The sequence below is a fragment of the Loxodonta africana genome, chromosome 3 (genome assembly GCF_030014295.1).
Source record: "Loxodonta africana isolate mLoxAfr1 chromosome 3, mLoxAfr1.hap2, whole genome shotgun sequence".
NCBI classification, from domain to species: Eukaryota; Metazoa; Chordata; class Mammalia; order Proboscidea; family Elephantidae; genus Loxodonta; species Loxodonta africana.
In genome coordinates, this window is record NC_087344.1 from 10887000 (window position 1) to 10913762 (window position 26763).

At 43.5% G+C, this 26763-nt stretch overlaps 1 protein-coding gene across 1 annotated transcript in view; it reads right to left on the bottom strand.

The window, feature by feature from the left end:
• The window catches only part of LOC100666404 (zinc finger protein 883-like), a 42072-nt gene extending 20747 nt beyond the window's left edge, over positions 1-21325 (bottom strand). The window contains exons 1-2 of the mRNA XM_023540460.2: positions 20950-21325; positions 4721-4970 (exon numbers count right to left, since the gene is read on the bottom strand). Coding sequence (XP_023396228.2) covers positions 4721-4723 — 3 coding nt within the window. The 5' untranslated portion in view covers positions 4724-4970; positions 20950-21325. The remainder of the gene's footprint in view (positions 1-4720; positions 4971-20949) is intronic.
• Between the last annotated feature and the right edge of the window lie 5438 nt (positions 21326-26763).

The following is a 26763-nucleotide window of genomic DNA, read 5'->3' on the forward strand; positions in this document are numbered from 1 at the left end:
AGAATTGTTTATAATGGAAAAGATTAGTCTCTTCAACACATGGTGCTGGGACCACTGGGTTTCTCTAGGTAAAAGAAAGAAATTGGATCCCTACCTCACAGGACATACAAAATTTAATTCAAAATAGATCACGGACCTAAATATAAGAGCAAAACCCATGAAAGTGTTGTGTATAATAGCTGCAAAATGGAAGCTTCCCAACCATCTTCAAGAAATAGAATTGTTAAGTTATTATATTCATATAAGAGAATACTACTAACAACATGAATGGGCCATGGAAGACTCTTCCTAATGTAAATTTAAAGAATTGACATAAAAAGTATATAGAGTATTATTCTATTAGTTTTACAATATAGGTAATTGTAGAAGAAAATCAAAGTAAGATATTATCTCATACCCTTTACAAGGGTAAAAATTAGATCATCTCCATGGTTGTCAAGCACATGGAATAAACAAAACACACATCCATACTTCATGGGACGTAAAATTTGTAAAACACATCAGCATTTCCTAGAAAATTTGAACATAGCTATGATCTGCCCCATTAGGCATCTGTCAGTTTGTGATACTGTGGCAGTAAAGGGCTGAATAGGATTTCAAAGGGCAGCTCGAGAAGACGAAGTAAAGTACTATAATGACATGTGCAAAGACCTAGAGTTAGAAAACCAAAAGGGAAGAACACGCTTGGCATTTCTCAAGCTGAAAGAAATGAAGAAAATATTCAAGCCTTGAGTTGCAATTCTGAAGAATTCTATGGGGAAAATACTGAACAACACAGGTGCATCAAAAGGAAGGCATGCACAGAGTCACTGTACCAAAAAAGAATTGGTCATCATTTGACCATTTCAGGAGGCACCATACGTATCAGGAACAGATGAAGAGGTCTAAGCTGCGCTGAAGTCCTTGGCAATAAACGATGTTCCAGTAATTGACAGAATACCAATTGAGATGTTTCAACAAACAGATGCAGCGCTGGAGGTGCGCACTCATCTATGCCAAGAAATTTGGAAAACAGCTACCTGGCCAACTGACTGGAAGAGATCCCTATTTATGGCCATTCTAAAGAAAAGTGATTCAACAGAATGAGGAAATTATCAAACACTAACTTAATATTACACAAAGTAAAATTTTGCTAAAAATAAATCAAAACCGGTTGCAGCAGTACGTTGACAAGGAACTGGCAGAAATTCAAGCCAGAACAAGTGGTATCACTGCTGATGTCAGATGGATCTTGGCTAAAAGCAGACAATACCAGAAAGGTGTTCACTTGTGTTTTACTGCCTATGCAAACGGACTCAACTATGTGGAGCATAAGAAATTATGGATAACATTGTGAAGAATGGGAATTCCAGAGTGCGGAACCTATACACAGTCCAATCAACGTCCACATGGCAGCAGCAGTCAAGAAACCAAATGATGTATTGCCTTGTGCAAATCTGCAGCAAAAAAACTCTTTAAAATGTTAAAAAGCAAAAATGTCACTTTTAGGACTAAGATGCACCCAGCCCAAGTCATGACATTTTCAATCACCTCATACACATGCAAAAACTGGACAATGGATAAAGCAGACCAAAGAAGAATTGATGCTTTTCAACGATGGTGTGGCCCAAGAATATTGAATATCCCATGGACGGCCAGAAGAATGAAGAGGTCTGACTTAGAAGAAGTACAGCCAGAGTGCTCCTTGGAAGCAAGCATAGCAAGACTTGTCTTAGGTACTCTGGCCATGTTCTCAGGAAGAACTAGTCCGTGGAGAAGGACATCATGCTTGGTAAAGTGGAGGGTCCGTGAAGAAGAGGAAGACCCTTGATGAGGTGGACTGACACAGTGGCTACAACAATGGGCTCAAACAGCAAAGACTGTGAGGATGGCACAGGACTGGGCAGTGTTTCGTTCTGTTGCGTACAGGGTCGCTATGCACTGCAGCTGACTTGACTGCACCTAACAACAAATTGTCACCAGGCAGGAGGAGATGAGATCAGGGTGGGACACACTGGGAGGCCACAAAAACTGACCAAGATCTATTTATTGTCAGAAATGGAGATTACCGTTATTTAAACTACACATGAAAATTTTATGCACACCTTGTTTATGATATAGTTCACAATAAAAAAGTTTAAAGCATTATTTAAAACTTGAAACAAATGTAATTTGCATGTATTAATTTCACAAAGTCATGTGAAAACCCCTTCATTTTAATTTAACTTCTCTTAGTTCAGAAGAACTATTACACCTTAACTCTGGATACCTGGGTTTTAGACATTTACATTTCTTTTCACTAGATCGAGCTTTGTAAAAGTGAAATACTGGAAACAATCAAAGCATCCCTTCACGGCGATATAGTTAAAAACAACAACAAAACTTCAGATCAACTCTGCAGGATTACGGACTTTTTTTAAGAATTTAGATTTAAGGTCTCTATGAATCGACTCGACGGCAGTGGGTTTTTTTTTTACGCATTTTTTGGAGGTCCCTGGGTGGCACAAATATTTTGCCCTGGATTACTAATCAAAAGGTTGTTTGTTTGAACCCACCCAGTAGTGCAATAGAAGACAGACCTGGAAATCACCTTCCCTAAAGATTAAAGCCAAGAAAATCCTATGGAGCTCAGTTACACTGTGTAACAAATGGGGTCGCCATGAGTCAGAATTGAATCATACAGGTTTGGGTTTTTTGTTTATTCACATTTTTATATTGTTATAGTTATGAACAGAGACCTTGGCGGTGCAAATGCTTAAGCACTGGACTACTAACCAAAAGGTTGGTGATTCAAATTCAACCAGAGGCACCTTGGAAGAAAGGCCTGGCATTCTCCTTCCGGAAGATCACAGCTTTGAAAACCACGGGGAATGCAGTTGTACTCTGCACATCTGGTGTCGCCATTGTTATGAATAATCCGTTAATTAAAGAACAAGCATAAAGTCCATGCTACCTTTTATGTAACAAAGGAGGGTAAATAAAAGTGTCTACGTATATTTGCTTGCTTTTACACACACCCTGGCAAGATGCCTCACAAAGCAATAAAGCTGATTATCTAAAGGGAGCTGGTGGAAGAGGAATAGGCTGGATGCAGACAAGAGTAGGAGTAAGTCTTCGTAAAGCACACTTTTAAAGTTCATATTGAGTTTTGAACTTTGAAGATGTTAGCTATTGTAAAAGCATAATCTAAGCGAACTAAATTTACTTTTAAATATGATAGAAATCAAATGACATTTAACGTCTTTACTAGGAATTGCCATTTGTAATTACGAAACCATTTAAATGTGATCATTTGAGTCTCTTATTAAATGGTCCAATACGACATTTGTGCAAATCATAAAAATGTAAACTAGAGCTCTCTTTCTGAACACAGTGACCAGGGACATCAGAGTCTACACATCCATTTTACCTTAGTCGGGAGGGTGTTTCTAAAATGACTAATATATTTAACACATTAGGGGTTCTGGTGTGACGTGTTAAATATAACAGGTATCTTTAAGGGCCCTCTCAAGATTTCAGTGAGCTTTAGAGTAACTTTTATAAAATCAGTTAAAACGGGCATTCCTCTGTGTTTGAGAAGTTTTATGTCCATTAAACTGAAAAAATCTCCGTAGTAAACCACAAATGATCTAGACATTTTCTTCCAGTGGTGGAAACTCTAAATCCAAGAACTTAAATACACACATCTCATATGTTGAGATTCTCTGGCAAGAAAAAATAATTTTAGATTCTAATTCAAGACTGTGGAGAGCAGTCAAAAACCACAGAGATTTAATACAATCTTCTAGGTACAGGGAGCCCTGGGGGTGCAGTGATTAAAGCGCTCAGCTGCTAACTGAAAGGTCCGCAATTCAAACCCACCAGCTACTCCATGGGAGAAAGACATGGCAGTCTACTTCCGTAAAGACTACAGCCTTTGAAATGCTATGGGGCAATTCCACTCTGTCTTTACAGGGTCACTATAAGTCTGAACTGACTCAACAGCAAGGTGTTTGGTTTGGTGTTTTGGCTAAGCACAGGTAGGCATGAAGGCAAGGACCTACACTGGGGATTCATTGTTCTCACTCATCTGAGAAGCTCAAGGCAAAAGCATTCCCCACTGGAAAAGGATGGGTCTGGAGACCCCAAACAGCGTCCAGCTGGATTCACTCTCCCCAGTATCATTCCTTTGGCGACAATGTCATAAGAGCGCCAAATACCATCCAGGGCCCCATAAAAAGGTCAGGGCCTACCTGTAGGTACTATCCCCACCTCCTTCTTTACCCATCACACAGAGTGAGAGCTGGAGCTATAGCATTAGAACTGTGCTGGAAAGCCTGCAGTGCCTGAGGAAGCCAAGAACGGTTTTCAGTGATGGGCCAAGGATGGCCTGGGAGGGCCTGGGGCTCAGCCTCCTCAGCCAGAGCTGCTCTATCCGCAGGCTCTGGTCAGTAGATCCTGCATTAGCACAGGGTACCAAGGACCAGGGTAGTGATGTTATTGCCCCATGGTGCCAGCTACAAGAGTCACATAAGGAAGGTGGCCCCTGGCACCCAATCCTTGAAAAACCACAGAGGAAGGGCCCAGTGACAGTACAGCAGGGCTTAGGATGCCTCCCAGGGCCAGTCCCTTGGCCTCCTGTGCCACCTTTTTACATCACTGAGGAACCACAGGGGCCAGAGCACACAGCTGGTCCCCAAACAATTCATATCCAGCCTCACTCCCTTGTGGCAAGAATAACCCAGCTCTCCATAGTACTCACCATGTCCTCGCTCCGGCTTCTGGAAGTCTAAGTGAACGTCCTCTCTGAGCCCAAGAAGCCACTTCAGTGAGGGGCATGGGAGTGGAGGCTGAGCTACTGGGCAGTCTGGAGGCAGATGAATAATGTTTGGTCCACACACCAGTCAGAGCAGCTGAAATCCTTACTTGTGACTGCAAGGATGTACAAGATGGCTGCCCTAGGTCCCCAGCTGCCTAGACTGGACTAGTTCTCCCTTCGTCACACCTGAGACCTGAAATGGAAGAAGGATGGGGGACAGCCAGGGTTGAGCAAGGAGGGAGTGACAGATTGTTGGCCTTCAGCTCTTTCCCTGGGCAGGACCTCCTCCCAGGCTCAAGGCAATGCTCCACCCTGAGGGCATCTGCATTTACGGCAGGTCAGCCTCCAGCCTTCCAGAACACACACTGACGTTCTTCACACAGCTCCCCAGGCCTCTTCCTTCTGGCAATAAGATCACAGATGGAGGGTTTTACTCATTCCAGAGCATGAGAAGCATTGAGGCCTGGACAGGCCGGAAACCTTCAACCTCATTTCCTCCGGGAAGTCAGGGGTCCAAAGTTGAGGTTGTGGGTTCACGTATGTAATTTTGCCCTTAGTAGATCAACATGCACACTTTTGTTTGATATTGATGTCGGTGAATTTTCAGGGAGAACGTATTTTTCAAGTTTGTTCAATGAACTCGTCACGCTTCACTGACCTTTAATTATGTGAAATTAAAACCCTTCTGTTGTGTTTTTTAATTATTTTTTCCATTTCGTTTATATCATTGTCATATGTAATCCATATTTTTCCTGCTGCTCTTGCAATTAACATTTCTTTCTTCCCCTTAAGTCTTTTCTTCACTCAGACCATGACACCACCAGTCCCTAAACATTTGAGAAATCTGGGAGGATTCCTAAACACTTTCTCCTTCAACCTTATAATAATCAACCAACCAACACATCAGAAAATCATTAAGTTTTTTCTAAGGAGCACTCTCCCGTCTCTGCTCCTGTTTCTTCGCACCCCACTTTCCCACCCAGCTGACTCCCACTCTTTTATTTTGTTGTCTCGGTGTAAATGTTCTCTCTTTACGTGGCCTTTATACCAGTGTCTCCCCTTTAAGCATTATCCTTCCTTTTATTATTTTCCCTAATAGCACTAACTTTAATTCACATTCTTCTTTCCACACTTATTATTTTCAGCATGTCTGGCATGCAGAATCTCAAGCCCAGCCCAGACCTGCTGAATCAAAATCCGCATTATAACAAGATCTCTGGGTTATCCACATCGACATTCCAGTTCGCAAACCATTCACTGCTCTAAAGCCTGTAACTCAAGGAACGAGGATTCCCTCAACTATGTCTCCTACATCAGCTGCATCATCCACTGTCTTCCTGATCCACGAGCCATCTCCACATCTCAGCTACCTCACAGTCTTCTTTAACTTGTTCATAACAAGCTCTCGCCTGACGTCATCCAATCATGGTTGTCATTTCCAAAATCTATTTGCAGTACAGGAACCAGAGTGTTGTTTTAAATCACGAGTAAACTCACACCCACCCCTGGTTGATGCCCGTCAGTGGCTGTCTACTGGCCTTCAAAAAACCCAGAGTAGTCAGCGTGGTTCTAAATGACCTGCTGCCGTTGCCTCATCCAATCTGGCTGATGACAACGCCTCTGCCCAATTCACACCATTTTCTCTGCTTCTATCATTCTCTGACTTTCGTCAAGGAATGGAAGATACTGGGTTCTCTGATGCCTTGGGGATTTATACATTTCTTCTATTCTAACTGAAAAACTCTTCCCACCCCACTCGTCCCACATGCTATCAGCACTGCTCAACCATGAATGTAGCTAAATCTAACTAAATTTTTGATCTCTTCTTGTTGGTCACTTAGGGTTTGGTGAGTCCACTAGAGCTATGATGTCTGCTTAGCAGGTGTGGCTATTTCAATTAAGTTTAATTACAAGCAAAAGAAAAAACGGAGTTTCTTAGTTGCACTAAAAAAAAAAAAAAACCACAGAGGTGGGGGCAAGATGGCAAAATAGTCAGACGGTTCCTGTGGTCCCTCTTACACCAAAGACCTGAAAAAACAAGTGACTCGATTATATATGAAAATCTAGGAGCCCCGAACAACAAAGATAAAGTTGAGGAGCCAGACTGAGCAGCAAAGTATCAGGATACAAAAATCAGTTGGATTCTTCTACACCAACAAAGAGAACTTCGAAAAGCAAATCCCCAGATCATTACCATTTACAATATTCCCCAAGAAGATAAAATACTTAGGAATAAATTAAACAAGTGACATAAAAGACCTATACAAAGAAACCTACAAGACACTACTGCAAGAAACTAAAAGAGAACTACATAAGTGGAAAAACATACCTTGCTCATGGATACCACCACTGCCATCGAGTCGATTCTGACTCAGCGACCCTATAGGACAGAGTAGAACTGCCCTGCTCATGGATAGGAAGACTCAACGTTATGAAAATGTCAGTTCTACCCAAAGTGATCTACAGATACAATGCAATCCCAATCCAAATTCCAATGGCATTTTTTAATGAGACGGAGAAACAAAACACCAACTTCATATGGAAAGGCAAGATAAGTAAAACATTACTGAAGAAGAAGAACAAAGTGGGAGGCCTCACATTACCTATTATACTGCCATGGCAGTCACAACAGCCTGGTACTGGTACAACAGTGGAACAGAATTGAGAATCTAGACATAAATTCATTCACCAGTGAGCAGCTGATATTTGACAAAGGCCCAAAATCCATTAAATGGAGAAAAGACAGCTTCTTTAACAAATGGTGCTGGCATAACTAACTGGATACCCATATGCAAAAAAACAAACCAAGACCCATACCTCATACCATGTACAAAAACTAACTCAAAACGAACCAAAGACCTAGATATACAAACAAAAACGATAAAGATCATTGAAGAAAAAATAGAGACAACACTGGGAGCCCTAATACCTGGCATTAACAGAATACAAACCATAACTAACAATGCATCAACACCAGAAGAGAAACTAGATACATGGGAGCTCCTAAAAATCAAACACCTATGCTCATGCAAAGACTTTACCAAAAGGGTAAAAAGAAAATGTAGAGATAGGGAAAAAAAATACTAGCTATGAGATACGAATAAGGGTCTAATCTCTAAAATCTATAAGAAACTGCAACACCTCAACAACACAAAGACAAATGACCCAATTAAAAAACAGGCAAAGGATATCAACAGACACTTCACCAAAGAAGACACTCAGGCAGCTAACAGATACATGAGGAAATGTTCAGGATCACTAACCATTACAGAAATGCAAATCAAAAATATCATGAGATAACACAAAATAATAAATGTTGGAGAGGTTGTGGAGAGAATGGAACACTTACGCACTGCTGGTGGGAATGCAAAATGGTACAACCACTTTGGAAATCAATTTGGCACTTCCTTAAAAAGCTAGAAACAGAAGTACCATACAATCCAGCAATCCCACTCCTTGGAATATATCCCAGAAAAATAAGAGCTGTCACACGAATAGATATATGCACACCCATGTTCACTGCAGTTCTGTTCACAATAGCAAAAAGATGGAAACAACCTAGGTACCCATCAACAGACAAATGGATAAATAAATTATGGTACATACACACAATGGGATGCTCCACAATGATAAAACAAACGATGAAGCCTCAAAACATCTCACAACATGGATGAATCTGGAAGGCATTACGCCGAGTGAAATTAGTCAGTCACAAAAGGACAAATACTGTATGAGACCACCATTACGAGAACTCAAGAAAAGGTTTAAACACAGAAGAAAACATTCTTTGATGGTTACGAGGGTGGGGATGGAGGGAGAGGGGCATTCACTAACTAGACAGTAGACAAGAGTTATCTTAGATGAAGGGAAGGACAACACACAATACAGAGGAAGTCAGCACAACTGGACTAAACCAAAAGCTAAGAAGCTTCCTGAATATAACCCAACAATTCGAGGGATAGAGCAGCAGGGACTGGGGCTGGGGCACCATGGTTTCAGGGGACATCTATGTCAACTGGCATAACGAAGTTTATTAAGAAAATATTCTGCAACCAACTTTGGTGAGTGGTGTCTGGGGTCTTAAAAGCTTGTGAGTGGCCATCTAAGATGCATCAATTGCTCCCAACTGACTTGGAGCAAAGGAGAATGAAGAACACCAATGACACAAGGAAAATATTAGCCCAAGAGACAAAAGTGCCACATAAACCAGAGACGCCATCAGCCTGAGACCAGAAGAACTAGATGGTGCCCGGCTACCTCCATTGACCGCCCTGACAGAGAATACAACAGAGAGTCCCTAACGGAGCAGGAGGAAAGTGTGGAGAACTCGATTTCACATAAAAAGACCAGACTTAATGATCTGACTGAGACTGGAGGAACCCCTGGAGCCACAGCCCCCAGATGCTCTGTTAACTCAGAACTAAAACCATTCCTGAAGCCCACTCTACAAAGATTAGACTGGACGATAGAACATAAAATAATACTCGTGAAGACTGTGCTTCTTAGATCAAGCAGATACATGAAACCAAACAGGCAGCTCCTGTCAGGGGGCAGGATGAGAAGTCAGAAAGGGACAGAAGATGGTTGGAGGGACAGAGGAAACTGGGGTGGGAAGGGGGAGTGTGCTGTCACATTATAGGGATTGCAACTAGAGTCCCATAACAACATGCGTATGACTTTTCGTATGAGAAATTAACTTGAGCTGTAAACTTTCACCTAATGCACGCACACACACACACAAAATCCATTGCCATCAAGTCAATTCCAACTCATAGTGACCCTATAGGAGAGAGCAGAACTGCCCCATAGGGTTTCCAAGGAGTGGCTGGTGGATTTGAACTACCAACCTTTTGGTTAGCAGCTGCGCTCTTAATCACTGTGCCACCAGGGCTCCACCTGATAACATGTTCAAAGGACGTGAGATGAAGTCTTGCCATCCTTGCTTACGAGAAGCATTTCGGCTGTACTTCTTCCAGGATAGATTTGTTCCTTCTTGTGACAGTCCACAGGATATTCAGTATCCTTCACCAACACCATAATTCAAAAGCGTCAATTCTTCTTCAGTCTGCCTTATTCATTGTCCAGCTTTTATACGTATGTGAGGCGACTGCAAATACCATGGCTTGGGTAAGGTGCACCTTAGTCGTAAAAACGACATCTTTGCTTTTTAACATTTTAAAGAGGGCGTTTGCAGCAGATTTGCCCAATGCAATACGTCGTTTGATTCCTTGACTGCTGCTGCCATGGGCACTGATTGTAGATTCAAGCAAAATGAAGTCTTTGACAACTTCAATATTTTCTCCACTTATCATGATTTTGCTTATTGGTCCAGTGGTGGGGATTTTTGTTTTCTCTATGTTGAGGTGCAATCCATGCTGAAGACTACGGTCTTTGATCTTCATCAGCAAGTCCTTTAAGTCCTCTTAGCTTTCAACAAGCAAGGTTGTATCATCTCCCTTTCAAAGGTTCTTTTTTTAAGTATGAATTAAGTGAGTTTACAGAGCAAATTAGTTTCTCATATAGCCTAGGTTCTTAATGAGTCTCCCTCCAATCCTGGTGTCACATTCTTCTTCATATAGTCCAGGTTCCTGGATTTTTTTTCTCAGCACACAGACTGAATAAGCGCAGTGAAAGGACACAGCCCTGACACATACCTTTCCTGACTTTAAACTATGCAGTATCCCCTTGTTGGGTTCAAACAAATAACTCTTGATCTATGTATAGGTTTCACATGAGCACAATTAAGTGTTCTGGAATTCTCATTTTTTGCAATGTTATCCATAATTTGTTACAATTCACATATTCAAATGCCTTTGCATAGTCAACCGGTAAACACCTTTCTGGTATTCTCTGCTTTCAGCCAGGACCCATCTGACATCAGCAGTGATATCCCTTGTTCCACATCCTCTTCTAAATCCAGCTTGAATTTCTGGCCATTCCCTGTCGATGTACTGCCGCAACTGTCTTTGAATGATTTTCAGCATAATTCTACTTGTGTGTGATATTAATGATATTGTTCAATAATTTCCACATTCTATTTTGGATCACCTTTTTTCATTGGAACGGGCACAAATATGGATCTCTTCCAGTCAGTTTTCCAGACAGCTATCCTTCAAATTTCTTGGCACACATGAGTGACTACCTCCAGTGTTGCATCCATTTGTTAAAACATCTCAGTTGGTATTCTGTCAGTTCCTGGAGCCTCGTTTTTCATCAGTGCCTACAGTGCAGCTTGGACTTCTTCCTTCAGTGCCACTGGTTCTTGATCATATGCTACCTCCTGAAACGGTTGAAAGTCCACCAATTCTTTTTGGTACAGTGTCTCTGCATAGTTCTTCCATCTTCTGACCACGTAGGATCTTGTTTGCCAACAAAAACATATGCATTTTATTCTATATGTGATTGACAGTCTACCTGGTTAATATTTTTGAGATATGCCTCTTGCGGCTGGCTGGAGATTACACCTTTTGTGACAAGAGAAAAAGCAGAAGAAAGTTCAGAGGCTGCTTTCATAAAGTAGATCTCTCACAGATTAGCTTGGACTATTTCCCCTGATCTAGCGAATGGATGCCAGGTGCCATTTACTGGTATGGGAAAGCCAAGTGAGGAGCAGATTTGTTCAGGTGAAATTTTAAATGCTGTCTTGGACACGTCAGATTTCAGAGCCATACAGTCCTTAGTGCCCCAGGTGGACTATGGGAAGGATTTGGTTCTGAGTGCATTGGTACTCAAGAGCCCATATCTCAACCTAGAGGTTGTCTCCTCTTGGCTACGAAGACTCAAACTGTGACCTCTGAAACAGGCTCCATTCCCATGTCTGAAGCTTCAATTAGATGAAAGTAAGAGCACAGCTGTGGCAGATATTAGGCCTCTAGGAACTGTAAGTTGATATTGTGGCATTATTTGAGATTCTGAACTAGTAGAATTCAGCAGTTTTGAAAGTTTCAATTTGACGTGAAGTGACTACACTACCAGGCACGTCTCCAAGGGGAATTCCAGTCTAAAAATGGAGTACTTCTAGAGTAACTGGAGCCCTTGTGGCTCAGTGGTTAAAAGCTTGGCTCTTAAGCAAAAGGTCAGAAGTTCAAATCTACCAGCTGCTCCTTGGAAACCCTATGGGTTAGTTCTACTCTGTGCCACAGGGTCACTATGAGTCAGAAATGACTTGATGGCAACTGGGTTTTTTTTGTCTAGAATATCCATCTACAGGGAAGGAAAGGAAAAAGAAAAGGCACCACATTTTTCTACCAAGGTGAGATTACAAGTGGTGTTTGATGTTCATTTTTCCTTTACTCATTTATGAACTTTTTGAAATATGCAACATTTTTACAGTTTTAAAATTGTTAAGAATGTTTATTTTCTTCATACTCTAGTTTTCAACAATGGATTCTTAGGTATGATACCTGTGGTGCAACGGGTTTCTCTTATATAGCACCTTTCTGGCCTTGGGTTTATAATTCTGCCAAAGATAACTGATTGGGCCACAACCTGCTTTACGACTGGTCTGCTTTACACACCTTGCAGGGCTTGGTCCATATACTATGCAAATAAGGTGCGTAAAACCACCCAGTAGGATTAAATGACCTTTCGGGAACTGGTCGATTACTATGCAAATTAAGTGATGATGGTCTACCGAGGGGATTACAAAAACCAAACCAAACCCAGTGCCATCGAGTCAATTCCAACTCATATTGACCCTATAGGACACAGTAGAACTTTGCCACAGAGTTTCCAAGGAGCACCTGGCAGATTTGAACTGCCGACCCTTTGGTTAGCAGCTGTAGCACTTAACCATTAGGTCACCAGGGTTTTGGCCCACTTGTAATCTGGCTGGAAGGGCCATCCCTTGAAGCTGAATAAAAGGACCAACCCCACAGAAGTCGAGCGGAACTGGACTACCATCAAGAAGAGCCTGGAGCAAAGCACATCCTTGGGACTTGGTGCTCCTGTGGCAAAAAAACCCAGATGCAGGACAGAGAGAGGACCATTACGCTGAGGACGGTAAAAGACAGTGAGAAATGGTGCCAAATACAGCAAAGCCCAGGCACAGAGAAACGGCAGCAGCAGTATCAGCTGTAGGATCCACAGAATCTGCAGATGGCTGTGATGGTGCTTGCCGGCCCAGAGTGAGGTGGCTGCAGTGGGCCGCAGCCCACAGAAAGAGAGAAAGCTGAGTGCCTCTGGGCAGGAGACTTGCTGGCAGAGTGGGGTGCTTCTGGACAATTGTTTATGGAACCAAAGCTCTGTAACACTTGCCCTAGCAGGGCAGAGGTCAAGAGAAGGGCCTGTCGGCTAGCATAGCCAAGAGATGGGCCGCCTGCGTGCAGGCACAGCTAAGAAGCTCAGCGCTGTCTTGGTTGGAAGATGTCCTGATTGATGAACTATAGCCTATCTCCTGAGTTGTATTCTGAAACTTCCAAGTTGATTCTTACCCAGAGTTGCAGCCTGTTACTTCCCTAAAAAATCACATAAGCCTGAGTACAGTCTGTGAGTTCTGTGTAGCCATTGCAAGAAATTATCAAACCCAGAAGTAGAGAGCGCCATGGGAGTGATGACTGGTGTCAGAAATAGTGAAGTACTGGAGCGTCGAAGTATGTCTGACCTCACAAAAAAAACCTGTTACCATCAAGTCGATTACAACTCATAGTGACCCCACAGGACACGGCAGAACTGCCCCACAGAGTTTTCAAAGAGCAGCTGGTGGATTCCAACTGCCAACCTTTTGGCTGGCAGCCATGCTCTTTAATGACTGTGCCACCAGGGCTCTATCTGACCTCATAGGGACCATCTTTTTGCTGATCTCGGTGATTCTCATGCCTCCTCCTGAACGTAGGCAGGCTCTGATGATAGATTATGACACCAAAAGCACAAAGAACAACAGAAAAAATAGGTAAGTTAAAAATCTTGTGACTCAAAGGACTTCATCAACAAAATGAAGAGACAACGGACAGAATAGTAGAAAATATTTGGGACTCATATATCTGATAAGGGTTTAATATCCAGGATATATAAAGAACTCCAACCACTCAGCAACATAAAGACAAACAAACCATTTCAAAAATGGGCAAAAAACTTAAATAGATCTTTTACCAAATAAGACACACACATGGTCAATAAACACATGATAAGATGCTCGACATCATAGACATTACGGAAATCCAAATCAAAACCACAATGAGATACCACTCCATCGCTACTAGGATGGCTACTATCAGAAAAACAAAAAACAAGAGTTGGGGAGAATGTGGAAAAATTGTTGGTGGGATCGTAAAATGGTACACCTCCGTGGAAAATAGTTTGGCGGTCCTCAAAAACGTAAACATACAATAACTCTATGAGCCATAAATTTCCATTTCTAGGAGCCCTGGTGGTTTAATGCTTAAGCACTTAGCTGCTACCTACCGAAAGTTTGGCGATTTGAACCCACCCAGCAGAACCTCAGGAGAAAGGCCTGGGGATATGCTCCCATACAGATTACAGCCTAGAAAACCCTAAGCAGCAGTTCTCCTCTGTAACATGCGGTCGTTGACACTAGAAAATTGACTTGAGAGCACCAAACAACAACGGGTATAGACCCAAAAGGCTTGAAAGCAGGGAAGTAAAGAGGTATTTTTATATCAATGTTCACCAGAGCACTACTCATAATAGCCAAAAAGTGGAAACAATCCAAATGTCCATCAACAGATGCATGGATAAACAAAATGTAGTATACTCACAAACTAGAATATCACTTAGTCATAAAAAGAAATGAAGTTCTCATAAATGCTATGACATGGATGAACCTTGAAAACACTATACTAAGTAAAATAAGTCACACACAAAAGGACACTGTATGATCCAACTTAGATGAAGTATTTAGAACAGGCAAGAATCATCAAAAGAAGATGGAAGGAATACACAGAGTCACTGTACCAAAAAGAATTGGTCGGTCAACGTTCAACCATTTCAGGAGGAGGCATATGATCAGGAACTGATGGTACTGAAGGAAAAGGTCCAAGGTGCACTGAAGGCATTGGTGAAAAACAAGGCTCCAGGAATTGACAGAATACCAACTGAGGTGTTTCCACAAATGGATGCAGCGCTGGAAGCGCTCACTCATCTGTGCCAAAAAATTTGGAAGAAAGCTACCTGGTCAACTGACTGGAAGAGGTCCATATTCATGCCTATTCCAAAGAAAGGTGATCTAATCGAATCTAGAAATTACCGAACAATATCATTAATACCACATGCAAGTAAAATTTTGCTGAAGGTCATTCTAAAGCGGCTGTAGTAGTACATCGACAGGGAAATGCCAGAAATTCAAGCCAGATTCAGAAGAGGACATGAAACCAGGAATATTATTGTTGATGTCAAATGGATCTTGGCTGAAAGCAGACAATACCAGAAAGATGTTTACCTGTGTTTCATTGACTGTGCAGGGGCATTCGACTGTGTGAATCATAACAAATTATGGACAATGTTGGAAAGAATGGGAACTCCAGAACACTTAATCGTGCTCATGAAGAACCTGCACATAGATCAAAAGTCAGTGGTTCGAACAGAATAAGGGCATACTGTGTGGTTTAAAGTCAGGAAAGGTATGCTTCAGGGTTGTATCCTATCACTATACTTATTCAACCTGTATGCTGAGCAAATAATCCGAGAAGATGGACTATATGAAGAATAGGGCATCAGGATTGGAGGAAGACTCATTAACAATCTGCACCATGTAGACACAATCTCGCTTGTTGAAAGTGAAGAGGACTTGAAACACTAATGAAGATTAAAGACTACAGCCTTTAGTATGGATTATACCTCAACATAAAGAAAACAAAAATCCTCTCAACTGGACCAATAAGCAGCATCATGATAAATGGAGAAAAGACTGAAGTTGTCGAGGATTTCATTTTACTTGGGTCCACAATCAACACTCATGGGAATGGCAGTCAAGAAATCAAAAGACACATTGCATTGGGAAAATCTACTCCAAAAGGCCTCTTTAAAATGTTAAAAAACAAAGATGTCACCTTGAAGGTGCACCTGACCCAAGCCATGGTGTTTTCAATTGTCTCGTATGCATGCGAAAGCTGGACAATGAATAAGGAAGACTGAAGAACTCACACCTTTGAATTATGGTGTTGGCGAAGCATATTGAATATACCACAGACTGCCAAAAAAATGAACAGATCTGTCTTGGGAGAAGTATGGCCAGAATGCTCCTTAGAAGCAAGGATGGTAAGACTTTGTCTCTCATACTTTGGACATGTTATCAGGAGGAATAAGTCCCTGAAGAAGGACATCGTGCTTGGTAAAGGGTCATTGAAAAGCAGGAAGACCCTCAACAAGATGGACTGACCCAGTGGCTGCAACAATGGGCTCAAGCATAAGAATAATTGTGCGAATGGCATAGGATCAGGCACTGTTTCCTTGTGTTGCACACAGGATTGCTATGAGTCAGAACCGACTCAACGGCACCTAACAAAGACAACAACAAAGTTTATCAGTGGCTGTCAAGGGCTGATGGGAGGTAGCAGGGTAGCTAATGCTTAAGAGGCACCGAGTTTCTGCCAAGGGTGATGGATAAACTTTGAAACTGATAATAGTGATGGATGAGCAACACGGTGAAAGTAATTAATGTTACTGAACTGTATATGTAAGAATAGTTGAAATAGGAAAAGGTGTTGTTACATATATTTTGCCATGCATGTGCCCACACACACACAAAGATAGAATGAAATGACACCATTAAAGAAAAAAAGGGAAGAATCTTAGTTTCTGGGTCTGAGTGTGTGAATGAAAGGAGGGAAATTTAGATACGATGGGGAGTATTTCAAAGATTTAATGCCGATCTTAGGCTGTGCTAACCGAGAGAAATAAGATCACATTTGAGGAACTGCAGTGTGTAGAGAACGGACTTTTTAATGTAATTGGGTCTGGATTACCTCACTATTTACATATACATATGTATACACAAAGACTACATTCATAACAAGGACCTCTGGTAGCGTAGCGGCTAAGCAATTGGCTGCTTATCAAAAGGTAATTGGTTCAAACCCACCAGTGGCTTGGAGAGAAAGACGTGGCAATCTGCCCCTGAAAAATTTACAGACTTGGAAACCCCACGGAGCAGTTCTACTCTGTCCTATAGGTTCGCTAGGAGTCAGAATCGACTCTAAGGCACACAAGAACAATTTTCATATTTAAAAAATCTCATGAATTATAACTCTAAAGAGCAAAAAAAAAAAAGATTACACTATGGACATTGGAGTTAGTGATGACTTCTCAAACAAGACATTTAAATTTAGACACTTTAAATTTTTGAAGTAATATGTGCAGCTGCTTCTTGGCTCTTTGTCGTCGTTAGTTGCCGTTGAGTCTACCCCACGGGTACAGAGTAGAACTTCTCCATAGGGTTTCTAAGGATGTAATCTTTACAGGAGCAGATTGCCAGGCCTCTCTTCCAAGGCATCTCTGGGTGGATGTGAACAGCCAACCTTGCAGGTAGTAGTCTTAACCACCTGCACCACCCAGGGACACCCTATTTAGTGTCTATACATGTTTTCCTACATTTTTTTCTAAGCAAAATGCTATCCTTTTGTTGCTCTTACACTCAAGAGATTTGAAATACACATGTTACCTGAATTCTGCATTAGTCTATTTGGGTCAAAAAGAAACATATTCTCTAGTCATACGACAGATGCTACAAATGATTTACTCATCAGCTTAAGCTTCTTCAAGTTCAAAATGCTTTACTATAAACCGTGACTTTCTACTAGTTGCACATTTCACATTTATCTAAGCAAGAATACTACTCTGTAAAATAGTTCACAAAGGATGAGGTACTTTTTGCCACACTGTAGTGTAGATGACACTCTAGTATCTACTAAGTATTTCAATTACCTTCATTACATATGCCTCCCGTTTTGCCCTCACTCCCAACATTCCCTGCTGTCATGCTGCGAATATGAACAGCTTTTGCTCCAAGAAGCTTTCAACCTATTAAGAAGTGTGGTTCCTTGGTAGGAAAAACTGTCATTGCATCACCAGCATCCATTCGCGCAGAAATTCTGTCTCAGCCATTCCTTAAGATCTTGTTCAAACACCGGGGATGTGAAAATCACTAAATTAATACCATTTACAGTAGCCCCCCAAAAGAAAAAATACTTAGGAATAAATCTTACCAGAGATTGAAAAGACTTAAACAAAGAAAACCACAAAACGCTTCTGCGAGAAACCAAAAGAGATCTACATAAGTGGAAAAACATACCCTGCTCATGGATAGGAAGACTTAACATTGTAAAAATGTCTATTCTACCAAAAGCCATCTATAGATTTAACGCAATTCCGATCCAAATTACAACAACATTTTTCAATGAGGAGAAACAAATCACCAACTTCATATGGAAGGGAAAGAGCTGCTGGATAAATAAAGCGTTACTGAAAAAGAAGAACAAATTGGGAGGCCTTACTCTACCTGATTTTAGAACCTATTATACTGCCATGGTAGTCGAAACAGCCTGGTACTGGTACAACAACAGATACATAGAACAATGGAACAGAATTGAGAATCCAGACATAAATCCATCCACATATGAGTAGCTGATATTTGACAAAGGCCCCAAAGCAGTTAAATGGGGAAAAGACAGTCTCCTAAACAAATGGTGCTGGCATAACTGAATATCCATCTGCAAAAAAAAAGAAACAAGACCCATACCTCACACCATGCACAAAACAAACTCAAAATGGATCAAAGACCTAAATATAAATCTAAAACGATAAAGATCATGGAAGAAAAAATAGGGACAACATTAAGAGCCCTAATACATGGCATAAACCATATACAAACCATTACTAACAATGCAGAAGAGAAACTAGATAACTAACTGGGAGCTCCTAAAAATCAAACACCTACGCTCATCCAAAGAATTCACCAAAAGAGTAAAAAGATTACCTACAGACTGGGAAAAAGTTTTTAGCTATGACATGTCTGATCAGTGCCTGATCTCTAAAGTCTACATGATACTGCAAAAACTCAACTACAAAAAGACAAATAACCCTATTAAAAAATGGGTAAAAGATATGAACAGATGCCTCACTAAAGAAGACACTCAGGAAGCTAACAGATACATGAGGAAATGCTCACGATCATTAGCCATTACAGAAATGCAAATCAAACCTACAATGGGATTCCATCTCACTCCAACAAGGCTGGCATTAATCCAAAAAACACAAAACAATAAATGTTGGAGAGGCTGTGGAAAGACTGGAACACTTATATACTGCTGGTGGGAATGTAAAATGGCACAACCACTTTGGAAATCAATTTGGCACTTCCTTAAAAAGCTAGAAATAGAACTACCATACGATCCAGCAATCCCACTCCTTGGAATATATCCTGAAGAAATAAGAACCTTTACACAACCAGATATACGCACACCCATGTTCACTGCAACACTGTTTACAATAGCAAAAAGATGGAAGCAACCAAGGTGCCTGTCAACGGATGAATGGATAAATAAACTATGGTATATTCACACAATGGAATACTACACATCGATAAAGAACAGTGATGAATCCGTAAAACATTTCATAACATGGAGGAATCTGGAAGGCACTACACTGAGTGAAATTAATCAGTTGCAAAAGGACAATATTGTGTAAGACCACTATTACAAGAACTGGAGAAACAGTTTAAACAGAGAAGAAAATATTCCTTGATGGTTACCAGACGGGCGGGGAGGAGGGAGTATTCCCTTAAATAGTAGGTAAGAACTACTTCAGGTGAAGGGAAAGACAATACACAATACAGGAGAGGTCAGCACAACTGGACTAAACCAAAAGCAATTAAGTTTCGTGAATAAACTGAATGCTTCGAAGGCCAGTGCAGCAGTGGCAGGGGTTTGGGGACCATGGTTTCAGGGGACATCTAAGTCAATTGGCATAATCAAATCTATTAAGAAAACATTCTGCATCCCACTCTGGAGAGTGGCATCTGGGGTCTTAAACGCTAGCAAGCGGCTATCTAAGACGCATCAATTGGTCTCAACCCACCTGGACCAAAGGAGAATGAAGAACACCAAGGACACAAGGTAATTATGAGCCCAAGAGACAGAAAGGGCCACATAAACCAGAGACTACATCAGCCTGAGACCAGAAGAACTAGATGGTGCCTGTCCACAACCGATGACTGCCCTGACAGGGAACACAAGACAGAACCCCTGAGGGAGCAGGAGAGCAGTGGGATGCAGATCCCAAATTCTCATAAAAAGACGACTTAATGGTCTGAGACTAGAAGAACCCTGGTGGTCATGGCCCCCAGACCTTCTGTTAGCCCAGGGCAGGAACCATTCCCAAAGCAAACTCTTCAGACAGGGACTGGACTGGACAACGGGATTGAGAAGGGTGCTGGTGAGGAGTGAGCTTCTTGGATCAGGAGGACACTTGAGGCTATGTTGACATCTCCTCCCTGGAGGGGAGATGAGAGGGTAAAGGGGGTTAGAAGCTGGCGAAATGGACACGAAAAGAGCGTAAAAGGAGGAAGCGGGCTGTCTCATAAGGAGGAGAGCAATTGGGAATATGTAGCCAGGTGTATATAAGCTCTTGTGTGAGAGGCTGACTTGATTTGTAAACGTTCACTTAAAGCACAATAAAAATTTAAAAAACACTGGGGGTGTGATCTCTATAAACCTCTTATCGCCCACCTTGAGTGTGTTCAGCCACATCACATTTTACATCAGACCAACCAGGGTTGGACATACTGTTACTCACACAATCATGAGAATATTTCTGCCTTACAATCAAAAATTTCTATAAATGTACTTCTAAATATTTTCCTCCAGAACTTGGGATAAATGAGCTCCTAAACGCACGTAGTACCAACACAAGTTTCTAAATTCCTCATCTGTCTTAAACACCTACAACCATTAAAGTCGGGGGGGGGTGGTGTATACGCCTCACCATAATCTTTTTGTATGACCAGCAATACCGTAAAAAATTGCTGCCTTGATAAAGCACAAAAAACAAATGGAGCCCGGTGAGCGCGGGATTGGAGAAGGTGGGAAGAGGGCATTTAGACTCAGGCTGACCACCCTGGGGTTCCACGAGGCCCGTGACTCTGCATTTCTCATAACCTCCCAGGTGTACCTGACGCGTGAGAGCCACACCGTTGCTCAGCGACGACTCCCACGATTTACCTGTAAATGCAATGACAGGCCCTGGTCCAGCCCACCTATTCAGCGGTCCCCACCCAAGGCCTGCAGAAACCAGCCCCACGCAGCCCGGGCGGAAGTGGGCGGTGGCGGCAGGAAGGCTGGACGGCGACCCGGGCTGGGGCTACGGAAAGCTGCGGCGGCGGCGGCTGGAGGCCCCGGGCACAGCGCGGCTACAGGAAGCCCGGCGGCTCTGGAGCAGCCCAGGGAGAGCTAGAGGCTAGGACTGCGCAGGACAGCGGGGGCAGCGCCCTGAGACCCCGGCAGGATCTGCGAGATGCACCGGACACTGGACCTTTCCAGACCGGGACAAGCCTGCCTCACACCGGAGCAGGAATGCGACTTATCATTGCGACCAGCCGTGGCCGTGCATTTCCGCTTCTGGTTTCTGGGACTCCCGATGCCAAAGGGGAGGGGTTCCGGGCAGGGACCCAGCAGGCTCCACCTAGTGACCCTGCGTTAGGTAGCTTCCCCTTGGATTTGGGATCAGTCCACTGCTCCGCCACCCTTTCTTTTGAGAAAAAGAGAAATACGCGATTCCGCTTCAGCCTTGGAAATCCTATGGGGCAGTTCTACTCTGTCCTACAGTCACTATGAGTCTGAATACACTCGATGGCAATGGATTTGTGTGTGTGCACGTGTTTTTGTTTTTGTTTTTGCTGGGTTTTTTATGCGTGTGTGTATGAGAGAAAGAGAAAAAGTGAAGTATCTTTGAAAATGACAACTATAAACAGTTTTTATAATCACTACTGCACCACCAGGGCTCCAGATATGTCATAAAACCAAACCTGTAGTCGTGGAGTCGATTCCCACTCATAGCAACCCTATAGGAAAAAAGTAGAACTGCCTCCATAGAGTTTTCAAGGATGGCCTGGTGGATTTGAACTGTCAGCCTTTTGGTTAGCAGCCATAGCACTTAACCATTATGCCACCAGGGTTTCCAGACATGTCATAGGGGGAGAAAAATATTCAAAAAAGGTATATATGACAAAAAGGTTTCTATCAAAAATATTCAAAGAACTCACACTCATTAAAAAAAAGAGACATAAAATTCAATTAAACTGGGCCAAAGTCTCGAACAGACACCTCACAATAACAAATACGCAAGTGGCCAGTGATGTGCTCAACATCATTATTCATCAGGGAAGGTACAAAACCCCAATGGGATATCACACACCTGCTAGGAAGGGTCTCCCAGCCGGAGTGTCACATCAGAGGCCAGAGATCCTTCCAGGGAGCTGGGAAGCCTGTCTTCTTTCCACAGCAGGTCTTCTCTGCAGGCCTAACCCCTGGTCCCCATGTGCTGAGAGTCCCCCACCCATTCTCCCCATCAACCTCCCAGCTGCCGGTGGTTCCATGAAGGGCCTCATACTCCCTCCTCTGAGCACACAATCCTCAGACAAGTTGACAGTTGTTTATCCTAGCAGATCCCTACCCAGGCCAGCTCCGAGGTCCTGACTTGGTTGCCATGGCAAAAGCAGAGCAAGTCAGACAAGGCTAGAACCATCTTCTTAAAATTGTTGTCTCCTCAGGACAGACCCTCACCCAGCCCATTTCCTGAAGTTGTTTTTCTCCTCTGAACTTCATGAAAAGAACTAGCTAGCCAGAACCAGCTGCAACAGGTCCTGCCCTCCATCTTGGCACTCCAGGTGACCTTTATTTACCTCATTAACTACCTTACGCATGGTAAGTTCTCTACCCCTGGTTGGAGACCTGACACACTAATGAACAGAAATGCCTAACTTCCCCCTGTGCAGGGAATGGAACCCAAACCCTAAAAAATGCTTACTACTTTTGGAGACTCTGTGCCTGCAAATGTGCCTGCCACCTTGTATTTTGAAACTGATCTTGCCTATATAAACCAGCCTCAGCAAGTTGCCTGCAGCCGTCTTGTAAGGTACTTAGCCCTGACTGGGTCTTTTCTCGGCCAGGCAATAAAGTTGCCTTTCATTCTCCCCAACTCGGTCCAGGATGGAGTCACGCCAAGCAGGACCCCGACTTCCCGGCAACAGAAGGAGAAAGGGTTACACAGTGTCTGCAGTCAACCCCTTCCCAAGCCTGAGCGATTCCCGCTGACCCCTCGGCAAAGCCAGGGGTGTGGCGCTGTGAAAAGCCTCCTCTTCTTTACCCCTCCCCAGCTTCAGTGAACAAGGGGTGGAGTGGCCAAGGCCTCCATGGTCACGAGGAAGGTCAGGGGTCAAAGGTCAGGGAGTGCAGGAACCCCTCCCGCAAGCTTGTTGCCCCTGTCCTTCCAGCAGAAGCGGGGTCCTGGCGCCGCGGGAAGAGCCCTCGGAAGAGACTAAGTCCCGGCGGTCGGTGTGGGCGCGGGGCGCGGGCAGCAGGCGCGGGGCGGACGGCCCAGTCCTCGGGTCCGGGTCCGGGAGGCGAAGAGGAGGCCTGGCGGGGAGTCCAGGCTGAGAGCTCCAGCCTGACACAGGCCGCTCCTTCCAACGCAGGGCCAGCGGGAAGGGCCAAGCCAGGGCCAGAGCAACCTGGGCCTAACGCCAGCTGCCCGCATGCTTCCCGGGGGAGTCCTGGCGGAGACCCACCTCCTCCTCCAGGCCCCCGGACCCTCGCCCCCGCTGCGCCCACCTCAGAGGCCAGGCCTGTGAAGGGGACCTCAAGGCCTTTGAGGAAAGTGTGGGGTACAATGGTTTGGGCCTCGGGGGGCGGGGCCTCTCGGGGCGGCGGGGCATCTGGGGGCCAGGGCTTCTGGGAGAGCGGGCAGGGGAGAGGCAGCAAGCCTGGAGCCAGGGTATTTGGACATCTGGTGAGGGAGGCTTTGGGAACAAGAGCCCACTGCCTGTTTTTTACATGGGTTATTTATGTCTTCGTTGTTGAGTTGCAGGTGTCCTTTATATATTTCGGGTATTAAACCCTTATCCCATCTATGGTTTCCAAATACTTTCTCTTATTCTGTAGGTTGTTTTTCACTTTCTTGAATATGTTCTTTGATGTACAAAAGTTTTTAATTTTATTGAAGTCCAATTCATCTATTTTTCTTTTGTTACTTATCTTTTGGTGTCATATCTAAGAATCCATTGCCAAGCATAAGGACCTCATAAACTGCACATATTTAAAGTGTACAATTTGGTAAGTTTTGACATTTTTTTCATTCCCATCAGTAGTGAATGACAGTGCCTGTTACTCCCCATCCTTGTCAACATTTGGTGTTGTCACTGTTTTGGATTTTAGCCATTCTAGTAGGTGAATTGACACAGTGGCTGCAACAATGGGCTCACACACAGCAAGGATTGTGAGGACGACACAGGCCCAGGCAGTGTTTCGTACCATGGTACATGGGGTTGCTATGAGTTGGAACCAACTCTATGGCACGTAACAACAACAAGAGGTGTGTAGTGATATCTCCTGGCCGTTTTAATGACATATGATTTTTTTATGATGTTAAGCATCTTTTCACATGCTTATTTACCATCTGTATATCTTCCTCAGTGAGGTTTCTGTTCAGGAGGCACAATGCCTGGTGGGCCTCTTTGGATTTTGGAGGCAACATATCCCTCATTTGGGTCTGCTACTCCAGCCCTATTTATCAAGTGACGTGAAAAGCTGCTTGGTTTGAGTGGGGCCCAGAACAAGAGAAGGCTCTGCAGCAGGATCAGGCTGCTGTGCGAGCCCCTGTCTGCTTGGGCCATGTGATCCAGCTGATTCAATGATGCTCGAAGTGTCAGTGTCAGATAGAGATGCTGTTCGGAGCCTTTGGCAGACCCCGATTGGTGAATCACAGTGCAGACCCTTAGGATTTGGAGAAAGCCCTGCCATCCTCTGCAGCTAACTACTCTCCTTTTGAGAAACAGCTTTTGGCTTGTTACTGGGCCTTAGTAGAGACTGAACACTTACCTATGGGCCACCAAGTCACCATGTGGCCTGAGCTGCCCATCGTGAACTGGGTGTTGTCTGACCCACAGAGCTATACAGTTGGATGTGCACAGCAGCTCTCCATCATTAAATGGATGTGGTATATATGAGATTGGGCCCGAGCAGGACCTGAAGGCACAAGCAAGTTGCATGAGGAAGTGGCCCAAATACCCATGGTCTCCACTCCTGTCACATTACCTTCCCTCTCCCAGCCTGTACCTATGGCCTCACGGGGAGTTTCTCATGATTGATTGACTGAGGAAGAAAAAACTAATGTTTTTTTTTTTCAAGTTCTGTGCGATACACAGGCACCACTTGAAAGTGGCCAGTGGCAGCACTACAGCTCCTTACTGGGACCTCCCAGAAGGACAGGGTTAAAGAGAAATCCTCCCAATGGGCAAAACTTCCAGCGGTGCGTCTGGTTGTTCACTTTGCTCAGAAGGAGAAATGGCCAGATGTGGGATTGTATACTAGTTCATGGGCTATGGCCAATGTTTTGTCTGGATGGTCAGGTACTTGAAAGGAGCGTGATTGGAAAATTGGTGGCAAGGAAATATGGGGAAGAGGCACGTGGATAGACCTCTATGAATGGGCCAAAGAAGTGAAGATATTTGCGTCTCATACAAATGCTGAGTAAAGGGTGACCTCAGCAGGGGAGGATTTTTTTTTTTTTTATTAACTTTTATTAAGCTTCAAGTGAACGTTCACAAATCCAATCAGTCTGTCACATATAAGTTTACATACATCTCACTCCCTACTCCCACTTGCTCTCCCCCTCTTGAGTCAGCCCTTTCAGTCTCTCCTTTCGTGACAATTTTGCCGGCTTCCCTCTCTCTCTATCGTCCTATCCCCCCTCCAGACAAGAGTTGCCAACACACTCTCAAGTGTCCACCTGATATAATTAGTTCACTCTTCATCAGCATCTCTCTCCCCCCCGCTGACCAGTCCCTTTCATGTCTGATGAGTTGTCTTCGGGGATGGTTCCTGTCCTGTGCCAACAGAAGGTCTGGGGACCATGGCCGCCAGGATTCCTCTAGTCTCAGTCAGACCATTAAGTTTGGTCTTTTTATGAGAATTTGGGGTCTGCATCCCACTGATCTCCTGCTCCCTCAGGGGTCCTCTGCTGTGCTCCCTGTCAGGGCAGTCGTTGATTGTGGCCGGGCACCAACTAGTTCTTCTGGTCTCAGGATGATGTAGGTCTCTGGTTCATGTGGCCCTTTCTGTCTCTTGGGCTCTTAGTTGTCGTGTGGCCTTGGTGTTCTTCATTCTCCTTTGATCCAGGTGGGTTGAGACCAACTGAGGCATCTTAGATGGCCGCTTGTTAGCATTTAAGACCCCAGACGCCACATTTCAAAGTGGGATGCAGAATGATTTCATAATAGAATTATTTTGCCAATTGACTTAGAAGTCCCCGCAAACCATGTTCCCCAGACCCCCGCGCTTGCTCTGCTGACCTCTGAAGCATTCATTTTATCCCGGAAACTTCTTTGCTTTTGGTCCAGTCCAATTGAGCTGACCTTCCATGTATTGAGTGTTGTCTTTCCCTTCACCTAAAGCAGTTCTTATCTACTGATTAATCAATAAAAAACCCTCTCCCACCCTCCCTCCCTCCCCCCCTCGTAACCACAAAAGTATGTGTTCTTCTCAGGTTTACTATTTCTCAAGATCTTATAATAGTGGTCTTATACAATATTTGTCCTTTTGCCTGTGACTCATTTCGCTCAGCATAATGCCTTCCAGGTTCCTCCATGTTATGAAATGTTTCAGAGATTCGTCACTGTTCTTTATCGATGCGTAGTATTCCATTGTGTGAATATACCACAATTTATTTACCCATTCATCCGTTGATGGACACCTTGGTTGCTTCCAACTTTTTGCTATTGTAAGCAGAGCTGCAATAAACATGGGTGTGCATATATCTGT